Source organism: Erinaceus europaeus, chromosome 17 (assembly GCF_950295315.1).
Source record: "Erinaceus europaeus chromosome 17, mEriEur2.1, whole genome shotgun sequence".
In the NCBI taxonomy this organism is placed as follows: domain Eukaryota; kingdom Metazoa; phylum Chordata; class Mammalia; order Eulipotyphla; family Erinaceidae; genus Erinaceus; species Erinaceus europaeus.
This window is the reverse complement of record NC_080178.1, coordinates 70,535,606-70,547,286: the sequence shown is the minus strand read 5'-3', so window position 1 is coordinate 70,547,286 and position 11,681 is coordinate 70,535,606. Positions and strand designations below refer to the sequence as shown.

Sequence of the window (11,681 nt, the reverse complement as noted above, 5' to 3'; positions counted from 1 at the left end):
TGGTCTCTCACGAGTTACTTTTGTTTGCTGGTTGTAATATCTTCAAACATTAGTAAAGTTAGAAGGCAACGTGAGTTACCTCCTCAGAAATCACTGTTCACATTTTAATCTCTAGTCTTCCAGGTTATTTTTTCATAAATGTAATATATTACATACCATTTTATTTTAACAAATATGCATCCATGTAATCTTGAATGTCAGTTATTTCCATCATGTCCAGAAGTTCTCTACACCATTCCAGACCTGGCTCTGGAAAAAAACAAAACAAAACAAAAAAAAAAACCTCTCCACCAAATACTTGTCAGGTTCCTCTGAGTTCTTTCTATTATGAGTTCTTGCCGTCTGGTCTTCCTTCACCCTTCTTGATATAACTTAACTTTCACAAAATCATTTCCAGCCTACACCCTCCAAAATCTGGTCAGTTTCCTTATTTCTCACTCTCCCCCAGGTGATCCCCAAGACCTGACTTCAACAATTATCTTCTGAAGGAAAGGGACCACAGACACCAGAAGGCTGGTGTGGACAGTTTTTGCCACCCTCGTTTCCCCTCCGTACCGTAGGCTTACAAGTTCCGTGCTCAGATATTGAGCCCATTTGAATTATTTTGTGTGCACGGTGTGAGGTAGTGGTTTTGTCGCGTCTGGCGTCTGGTTATGCAGAAGACTGTCCCTGCTGGTCTAGGATTTGGCTGCTGTGACATAATTATCTGTCCGAACACGCGGGATTGCTTTAGGACTCATGATTTTGTTCTGATTTCTGTGTCTGCTTTTACTCCACTGCCACTCCACTCTGTCGAATAGAGCTTTATTGTCTAGTTGAAATAGGAGAACATCGCATCTCCATTCTTGCCTATTTTACGCCTATTTCTCAGGACTGTGTTAGCTAATTCAGAGTCATTTGTGTTTCCATTGCAGATGTTATGAATTTCTTGTTCTATTTCTGTGCAGAATATCATTTTCATTTTCAAGGGATATTGATAAAGGATCGCATTGTGTCTGTATATTGCTGTTGGGGAAAATGATCATTGCGATACTGTTGATGCTTCTGATCCATGAACACAAAACATCTTCTCAGTTCTTTGAGTATTCTATGTAATTCCCTGATTATTTATTTTCACCAAGGTTAGCATGGGACTTCACATATGTACAGTTACAACTGCTGCAGGTAGAATCGCTTTTCCAATTTTTTTCCCCTCTCAGATAGAGGTTCAGAGAGGGGAACAATGGGAGAGAAAGAGGTAGAGAGGGAGGCATAGAGTAGGAGATGCCATACTGTTCATGACGCTTTTTTCCCCCTTGTAGGGGCTCGTGGGTGATGGTGTGGGGCTCAAACCCTAATTCTTTTAAAAATTATTTATTTTAAATCATTTAACAACTATAAATAAAACTTTTAATTGTACTCTCATTTCACTGCAATATCAACACATCACACAGGTCTTAGCTGTATTAAATGTTTTCCCAGGATTGTTTAATGATTTTAAATCTAGTTTTCAACAAATCACCCTAAGTATACAATAGGAGAAATGCTTCCCCATTATGAAAGAATAATTACAAATCTCTTAAGTCATAAATTCAATGGCAAAAACTGAACTATGTGTGTTATTTCCCAAATATCCTGCATATTCACCACTACTTGCGGAGAAGCAGCAACTTTGATCTTTATCACTGAGAAACAGTTGTTAGTGCTGGTGTATAAGTTGTCAGGCTACCTGGCACATGCAGAAGCCAAAGATATTCCCAGAGGGTCATTTAAATACCAAACCAACTCCACCAGGACTTAAAGAGAGAAGAGGAAAAAAAAAGGAAGGACATTTGGAAGTAGCAATAGGTGTAGGTGTGAGTGTGACTTAGAAAGGAAGGGAAGGCAGGACCACAGGGAAAAAAAAGGGCAATTATATAAATGTAGATTGTTATAGAAATAATCGTCAACTCCTATCTATGACCCTGGGAGAGCAACTACAGTCTCCAATGGAAGGGACTCTGATGGTGGGGACAGTGAGGAATTTATAGCCCTGCTCTCTCATAATTTTGTAAATCAATATTAAATCACTAATAAAAAATAAAAATACCAATCAGGAGACAAGAAGTATTTCTTTAGATATGTCTCCAGGTTTTTTTGTTTGTTTGTTTGTTTTTTAAGAGTTGTGACAGCGGAGGAAGTTTTAACTGAAAACAAGCTTAGGGTTATGTGGGGCTTTAACTATTTGCTAGCTGATAGGGCTGTCCCACCTTCTTAAAAATTATTTTTTATTTACAAAATGGAAATATTGACAAGATCATAGGATAAGAGGTGTACAATTCCACACAATTCCCACTACCAGAACTTCATATCCCAACTCCTCCCCTGATAGCTTTCCTATTCTTTATCCCTCTGGGAGTATGGACCCAGGGTCATTGTGGGATGCAGAAGATGGAAGGTCTGGCTTCTGGAATTGCTTCCCCGCTGAACATGGGAACATGGGCGTCTGTCCAGGGAAGTCAGGTTGGCATCATGGTCATTTTAAGCATAAGCAGCTAGAAATCATCTGACACTGAACATCTAGTGATGTCAGGGCAAGAGTCCCAAATTCCCACAGACTACCTGCAGTCGTCACGTCAAAAAACAGCTGAGGGGGAGATCTCTTTATCTCGGTGTAGTAGGGGCTCTAGCTGAATATCTGTGAAAACCTATCTTTGCTGAGTAGTGTGTGTGTCCGGTGCTTCAGTAGAAAGATACTACGTGCCATACATACCCTTGTTAGCCTCTGAGGGGCGTTAAATGGTTGCACTGTGTTTATTTTGTTGAAATGGCAAAGTATTATCTATATATGCCAAAGGAAGTCAAATCACAAAATGCCACTGGATGTTAGACATCTTCATAGGTCTGCCTCTTGACTTCTTCCATATAGATTCCAGCTTTATGACCACTAGAAGAGATCAAAAAGTAAATTCTGATTTATTAAAAAAATATATATGCAAGCTATAAATTATCTGGAAACTGTGTTATAGGGAGAATATTGTTTATACAGAAATAACTGAATAGAGAGAGAGAGAAAGAGAGAGAAAGAGAGAGAGAGAGAGAGAGATCCAAATGAAAATATGGTCCCATTTGCATAGTAGTCAGATATGGAAAGCACTGTTGTCAAAGGAAAATGTGTGTGTGTGTGTGTGTGTGTGTGTGTGTGTGTGTATGTGTGTGTGTGTGAATTAGGCAACAAACACTACTAGCAGAAAGAATTTGGAGAAACAGAAAAATAGCAGTTTTGAAAATCCAGAGATGGTGTTATGAATAGTCCCTTGCAAATAAAGCCCCTCCTAGAGCAACTACTGAAAGAATAATAAATGAAGAAAATCATCATTGAAAACACTGCCAGATTGTGGAGTCAGGCGATAGCGCAGTGGGTTAAGCACACGTGGCACAAAGCGTACAGTAAGGATGCCGGTTTGAGCCCCATCGTCTCCCCACCTGCAGGGGGGTGGCTTCACAGGTGGTGAAGCACATCTGCAGATGTCTGCCTTTCTCTCCCCCTTTCTGTCTTCCCCTCCTCTCTCCATTTATCTCTGTCCTGTCCAATATCAACAACAACAATGATAACAATAAATATAACAAAGACAACAAAAACTGGGAGAAAATGGCCTCCAGGAGCAATAGATTCGTAGTGCAGGCATTGAGCCCCAACAATAACCCTGGAGGCAAAAATAAATAAATAAAAATAAAAAAATAAAAACCAAAAGTACGACTAGACTGATGTGGAGAGCACACCATTACCGGAAGGGGAGTGGAGGCGTGTAGGGCCGTCCAGGGCTGAGTGTCTGGACATACACGTAGCACAGCTGCACCATCATTCACCCATGAACAGCACAGTGGCATGGCGCCCTGGGCCCTGGGACACAGAGACAGAGGAGAGAAATCGTGGGGTTTTATGCCTTGCCTTCAGGTTTGGAACTTCCCAAAGGGAATCAAGGTACTGAACTGTGCACTGGGCTTCACATCTGGGGCAGGAAAGGGACCCCCTGAAACTGGCAAGTCAGTTGGCCAAGGCCCCCTCTACCAACAGGAGAGTTATTGAGTGACAGCAGCTTTACGGCTCAGTGTTGCCCAGGTGTGGGGCAGGAAATGAAGGCTGTTTTGTGGAGTGCAGGGAAAGGAGAGTCATGTTGTGGTGACTGTGTTGGGGAAGCCAGTGTGCAGACGACCTGGGTTCAAGGCCCCAGTCTCCAACTGCTGCAGGGAGGCTTCGTGAGAAGTGAAAAAAGGCTGCAGGCATCTTTCTCTCCTCATCTCTATCTCCCCCACCCCTCTCAGCTCCTTTCTCTCTACCCTAAATAAAGAAATAAACTTTTTTTTTTTTTTTTTAAGTAGTAAAGCAGATCTGGGGCTGGGCAGTGGTGTACCCAGTAGAGTGCAGACTTCACCATATGTGAGGGCCCGGGTTTAAGGCCCTGGTCCTGCCGGCAGGGAGAAAGGTTTGTGAGTGGTGGAGCAGTACTGCAGGTCAATCTATTCAGTCTGTGTCTGTTTATCTCTCACCCTCTATCAAAAGCAAAAATTAAAAAAGAGCGAGATGGGAGTCGGGCAGTAGCACAGCGGGTTAAGCGTGCGTGGCGCCAAGCGCAAGGACCAGAGTAAGGATCCCAGTTCGAGCCCCAGCTCCCCACCTGCAGGGGAGTCGCTTCACAGGCGGTGAAGGGGGTCTGCAGGTGTCTGTCTTTCTCTCCCTCTCTCTGTCTTTCCCTCCTCTCTCCATTTCTCTCTGTCCTATCTAACAACAATGACATCAATAATACTAACTAGAACAATTAAACAAGGACAACAAAAGGGAAAATAAATGAATATTTTTAAAAAATTAAAAATTATGGGAGTCGGGCTGTAGTGCAGTGGGCTAAGCGCAGGTGGCGCAAAGCACAAAGACCGGCATAAGGATCCCAGTTCGAACCCCGGCTCCCCTCCTGCAGGGGAGTTGCTTCACAGGCGGTGAAGCAGGTCTGCAGGTGTCTTTCGCTCCTCCTCTCTGTCTTCCCCTCCTCTCTCCATTTCTCTCTGTCCTATCCAACAATGACAACAGTGACTAGGAGAGACTATCAGGACATCATTGTTGGCAAAAGACCTAGGACAGAAATTCCCATCCATTGCTCACTGAGATACAAAACAATATAGTTTTGTTATAGTTTCTTTAGAAGATAGTTTGACAGTATTTTACAAGCTAGACAGGAATTGAGAGGGGAGAAGGAGATAGAGAGGAGAGAGACAGAGAGACTCCTGCAGCTCTGCTTCACCACTTGTGAAGCTTCCCCCCCTGCAGGTGGGGACTGGGGGCTTGAACCTGGATCCTTGTGCGCCGTAATGTGAACACTTAACCAGGAGTGACGCTGCCTGCCACCAGACTTTTTTTTTTCTTTCTTTTTTTTGCCATGTAACACAGGCATCACTGTCTTAGATTTTCATCCAAATGAAACTGAAAAAATTGGGCCAACTTAAACATCTGCACAGAATTGCTTTCATCAGCTCTCTTTATGCTTTTGTCAAGATGCCACTCAGTATGGGTGTCAGTAGCTGGTGACCATCCACACCCTGGGAAATTATCCATCCATTAAAAAAAAAAAAAGAAAGGAGCAGTCTGAAGGAGCAGTCAATACAGAATGTTTGACTGATAACATCAGAATCCATGTCAAAGATAGGCATAGGTACAGTCAGCCATGGGCCGAGTTTTCTGATTTCAGAGGTGTTGAAAGCAAGACTGAATCCACATGGTGCCCAGAGCACAATGACAGAGGAGATCTGAGTGACGGAGGAGAATTGGATCAGCAGAGTTTTGAGGCAATTTCCTGGACTGCGACAACATATTTCTCAAAAGAAAGAGAAGAAACACCATTTTGAACATTATATGAAGTTAAAAAAAAAAAAAAATAAGGAAACCTACGACCTCACTCAAGAATCTTATATTTCACAGAAGACTGTCAACTTACTAAGATTCCTGGTTCTGGAGTAGGATTAGGCCTTGCAAACTGCTTGCTGAGTCTTCTCTTCTCTTTTCTTAGGTTTCGCATACTCTGAATACGTTTATCTGTAATCTGTCAGAGAAATTAAAAAGGAAGAAATCATACTGTTAATTAATTAATTCACTTATTTTTTTTATTACCTCTGTTCATTTATTAGAAACACACAGAAATCGAGAAGGGAGAGAGAGATAGGGAGAGAGACAAAGAGACACCTGCAGCCCTGCTTCACCACTCGCAAAGCTTTCCCCCCTGCAGGTGGGGACTAGGGTCTCGAACCTGGGTCCTTGTTCATTGTAGTGTGTGTGCTCGGTCAGGTGTGCCATCACCTGTCTCCAAGTAATCATACTCTTTATAACATAAAAAGATAACCTTGGGGGTTGGGCAATAGCACAGTGGGTTAAGTGCAGGTGGCGCAAGTGCAAGGACCGGCGTAAGGATCCTGGTTCGAGCCCCTGGTTCGAGCCCCCAGCTCCCCACCTGCAGGGGAGTCACTTCACAGGCAGTGACTCAGGTCTGCAGGTGTCTGTCTCTCCCCCTCTCTGTCTTCCCCTCCTATCTCCATTTCTCTCTGTCCTATCCAACAACAACGACATCAATAGCAATGATAATAACCACAACAACGATAAAAACAACCAGGGTAACACAAGGGAAAAATGGCCTCCAGGAGCTGTGGATTCATGGTGCAGGCACCGAGCCCCAGCAATAACCCTGGAGGCAAAAAACAAACAAACAAACAAAAAAACCTGATAACATTTTTGGTTCATCAATAATCATTTGAATTTGTGAAATGTTTTTACTCGGATGCTCACAGATCAGATCCATATGGAAGCATTTGTAGATATTTCTTTCAAATGGGAAACTACTCAATTCTTTTTTTATCAAATTTTTGTTTATTTTCCTTTTTGTTGCCCTTCTTTTTTTAATTGCTGTAGTTACTGTTGCTGTTATTGATGTCATCATTATTGGATAGGACAGAGAGAAATGGAGAGAGGAAGGGAAGGCAGAGAGGGGGAGAGAAAGATAGACACCTGCAGACCTGCTTCACTGCCTGTGAAGTGACTCCCCTGCAGGTGGGGAGCGGGGGGGTGGGGCTTGAACCCGGATCCTTATGTTGGTCCTTGCGCTTCCCAACACATGCTCATAACCCGCTGCACTACTGCCCTGACCCCCCTCAATTCTTTATCAGCCGACGCAAAACTCAATCCACATTACTCTAATTCATTCTTGGCACTTAGGATACTGTCTGTTTCAAATATGAATGGGGGAGACAACCTGGTAATAAGTATTAGTCCAATCCTCTCAGGAGGTTTCTCATTCTTGTGCAATAAGCTGTAAATTTTCCTGGTCCTGGATGAATGTATAAAATAATTTGGGCGGTGGCACACCTGGTTGAGCACACCTGTTACAGTGCACAAGGATCTGGGTTTGAGCCCCCAGGCCCCACCTGCCAGGGGAAAGCTTTGTGAGTGGTGAAGCGGGGCTGCAGGCGTGTCTCTACCTCTCACCCTCCCTCTTTCCTCTTGATTTCTGGCTGTGTCTGTCCAATAAATAATTAAAAATAAAAAAATAATTTGGCCTGTGCTGAAGTAGATTATGGATTTCAGTGACTAGGAGAGCAGAGCCAGTGGTTGGTTTTTGTCCTCTTTACCAAGCTGCAGTACTGGTAACCACGCTTCAGTAAGCACAGAGGTCTCTGAGAGAGAACTGTGTCAGACTGACAGGCATTACACTTATTTTGCTGCCTTTCTTTGATGCACCACTGACTATGCCCACTCGACTATTTTAGATAAAAAGACAAGACACAGATGGAGAGACGGAAAGATTCCACAGCACCAGAGCTTCTCCCAGATTGTCAGGGGCCAGGGCTTGAACCTGAGTGACAGCCGTGGCAATGCAAGCATCCTCCTGGGTCCACTGAAAACCACACAGAAGTTTCCCTTGTAGAGATAAAAACAGAAAGCCCCACAAGTTTTCTAGCCCCTGTCCGTGCTGTCTGTGCACAGGGCTCTTGGTGTCTTTTCTGTGAGGCACCTGCCATTGGCACAGACCTAGAGTGTCAAGCTGGAGCGGTTTGAAGAAGAAATTAAATAGAGCAGTAAAGGGGGCCAGACGGTGGTGCACCTGGTGGAGCACACATGTTACAAAGCGCAAGGTCCCGGGTTTGAGCCCCAGGTCCCCATCTGCAGGGGAGAACTTTGCAAATGGTGAAGCAGGGCTACGGGTGTCTCTCTACCTCCCCCTCCCTCTTGATTTCTGGCAATCTCTAGCATATAAATCAAGATAATAAAATAAAATAAAAGAATAAAGAGCAGTAAGTTGGAGAGAATATGAAAAAATAGAGTTTTCTTTTTTTAAATAGGGGCAGAGAGAGAGAGAGAGGGGGGGGGGGCAGGGGCAAAAGACACCAGAGCAGGAAGCAAGCTTCCTTCAGTGTGGTGGGGCCAAGCTCCAGCTGGGTCCTGAACACAGAGCAAAGCAGCAACTTACCAAGCTCGCCCTGTCAGTCACCCAGGCAGAAAACCAGTGCAGCCGCACTTGATGCCACTGAGAAATTGCTGTCCCTATGGCCCAGCTATGCTTCTCCTGTCTAAATAACAAAGCCAGGGAAAGAAGGAGCAGGAGGAGGAAGAGGAGAAGGAGAAGGAGGAGGAGGAGGAGGAGGAAAATAAGAATGAGCAGAAGGAAAAGGAGGAAGAGGAAAAGAAGAAGATGAGGAAGAGAAGGAGGAGGAGGAGGAGGAGAAGGAAGTTTGCTTAGAGAATAACTGCTTGTCCCCGGCCAGCATCATCACAGAGCTTCTCCCTGTCAGGACTCATTCTAAAAGTAGCCTTAAGCCCTCAAGGTGCTGAAAAAGAGAACCCAGAATATCTGGCTAATAAGTATTCTGTCATCTCAGAGACTACAACACACAAAGGGAAAAGCCATACTCTCTAAATATCCGGACTTGTTTTCAACATTACCTGCTTTGCCATCATCTGTGAAGGATGCTGCCCTCTCGGTCCTTCCTGCAGAATATGTAAAAGGGACACGAAGATATCATAAGACAAGAGAGAAGACAGGTACCATGGGAAGCCTAGACTTGTGTTTCATGTCATGCCTGCACATTTGAAGAGTTGCAAGAAGTAGCATCAGAATTCAAATCTTAAGTTACAAATTGGAGAGAAGGGTGTTACGAGGGAAAGGGACTAGCTCTGATCCACATTCTTTGGAGCACAGAGGAGAGTGAGCTTCATTCTAGAAGGAGAATGTGTACAAGAACTTAAGGAAAAAAAAAAGCAGGGAGTCAGGCAGTAGCTCTGTAGTTGCTTCACAGGCGGTGAGGCAGGTCTGCAGGTGTCTATCTTTCTCTCCCCCTGTCTTCCCCTGCTCTCTGTCCTATCCAACAATGACGACATCAATAACAACAACAACAACAACAAAAGGGAAAATAAATATATATTTTTTAAAAAAAGGGGGAGGCAGCTAATGGTTATGCAAACAGACTCTCATGCCTGAGGCTTCAAGGTCCCAGATTCAACCCCCCCGTACCCCCATTAGCCAGAGCTGAGCAGGGCTGGGGGGGAGGGGAGGCACATTAAAGAACTTACAGAGATAAGGATTAGGGGCCAGGTGGTTGTGCACTTGGTTGAGCACACATGTTACAATGCGCAAGGACTCGGGTTCAAGCCCCCGGTCCCCACATGCAGGGGGAAAGCTTCACAAGTGGTGAAGCAGGCCTGCAGGTGTCTTTCTGTCTCTCTCTCTCTCTCTCCCTATCTCCCCCTTTCCTCTTGATTTCTGGCTGTCTCTATCCAATAAATAAAGATTTTTTTTTAAAAGATAAGGATTTCTGGCAGTGGAAATTCTGTGGAAATGTACCCCTCTTATCCTATGGTATTGTTAATATTTTCATTTTATGAATAAAAATTATATATATGGTTTTAAGGATAATAGTAACACTTCCTACATATGTAACATGGAAATTTTTCCAAGAGCTTAATAATCTACATGGCACCCTTAAGGCATAGAGAAATTATCTTTTTAAGTTCTTTAATGTGCCTTTTTTTCTTTTCCAGAGCCCTTCTCAGCTCTGGCTAATGGTGGTATGGGGGGGGGGTTGAATCTGGGACCTCAAAGCCTCAGGCATGAGAGTCTGTTTGCATAACCATTAGCTGCCTCCCCTGCTTTTTTTTTCATCTTAACAATAAATAATTTTAGACACACAAAATAAGAAAAAAGGAGTCCTGTTTATGCTGGCATCTTGAGTGAAGTGGTGCCATCCTGTTCTTTGAAGAGCTGGTCTCAGTCCCCAGTCTTGAGTCAGTGAGGGACCCGCATGGTGTCTGGAGTCACGAGGAGTCGGGCTGTTTGTCTGTGGGGCTGTCCTTCCTTCCTCTGATTTAAAACTCAAACATTCAGTGGCCTTTCTGTCTCCCATCTTGAGCTGAACATCTAGCCAAAAGACCCAGAAAGCCTCTTCATCTGAATATGAGTTTTTTTAAAAATTATCTTTATTTGTGTATTGGATAGAAACAGCCAGAAATCCAGAGGGAAGAGGGTGATAGGGAGAGAGACAGAGAAATACCCGCAGCCCTGCTTCACCACTCGTGAAGCTTTCCCCCTGCAGGTGGGGGACCGGGGGCTTGAACCTGGGTCCTTGTGCGCTGTAACATGTGCGCTCAACTGGGCGTGCCACCACCTGGCCCCTGAACGTGAGTGTGTGTGTCAAGCAGCCAGCCTCCAGCCCCCCGTGTGGCAGTGAGACGCCCAGCTGGAGCAGCACCCATGCCGCCAACTCACCGGGTTGACTTGGGTGTCATCATCCTCCGTGCAGGACAGGCACATGGTGTTGGGTCTCCCACTTGGGGGACGGCTGGGTCTGGAGCAGCCCGCTCAAGACAGCCCCACCCTGCCCTGTCTCATCACAATGCTCTTTATCCTGCCCCAGCCCCACCCTCCCTGAGAAGCCTTCCGGGGTCCCTGAGTCTGGGTCACCTGTCAGCTGTGGGGAAACAGCTTCTGTTCAGCTAGGGCTGTCAGGCTACCACCATTGTTCCAGGTCTGTGCAGCACTGAAGAATACAAAGTACCGATCACTTCTAACCTATTCTCTCTCTTTTATTCTATCTGTCTGTCTGTCTGTCTGTCTATCATCTATCTTTCTATCTATGTATCTATCTATCATCTATCATTCTATCTATGTATCTATCATCTATATATCATTCTATCTGTCTGTCTATGTATCTATGTATCTATCTACCTATCTATCTATGTCATCTATCTGTCATTCTGTCTATCTATCTATCTACCTATGATAGAGGCAGTCAGAAAGAGAGAATGGGGGTGACAGGAAGAGAGACAGAGAGACACCTGCAACACGGCTTCACCGCTCACAAAGCTTTCCCCTTGCAGATGCGGAAGTGGGGCTTGAACATGGGCCCTTGTGCATTATGACATGTGCCCTGAACCAGATGTGCCACCACCTGGCCCCTCTAATCTACTCTCTACTCTGGGCTAATAAGTTCCTGTTCATTTCTTTTTTTTAAAAAAATATTTTTATTAGTGATTTATTAATGATTAATAAGATTGTAAGATAACAGGGGCACAATTCCACACAGTTCCCACCACTAGGGTTCCCTGTCCCATCCCCTCTATTAGAAGCTTCCCTGTTCTTTATCCCTCTGGGAGTCTGGACCAAAAATCCTCATGGGGTGCCGAAGGTGGG

At 44.5% G+C, this 11,681-nt stretch overlaps 1 protein-coding gene across 1 annotated transcript; it reads right to left on the bottom strand.

The window, feature by feature from the left end:
- Positions 1-2,748: 2,748 nt before the first annotated feature.
- Positions 2,749-10,836, bottom strand: CCDC179 (coiled-coil domain containing 179). The gene is made up of 4 exons (XM_060177018.1): positions 10,758-10,836; positions 8,939-8,983; positions 5,946-6,050; positions 2,749-2,905 (listed from the first exon to the last, which is right to left on the bottom strand). Exons 1-4 carry the CDS (start codon positions 10,800-10,802, stop codon positions 2,897-2,899), a joined length of 204 nt encoding a protein of 67 aa, XP_060033001.1. The 5' UTR covers positions 10,803-10,836; the 3' UTR covers positions 2,749-2,896.
- Positions 10,837-11,681: the final 845 nt, after the last annotated feature.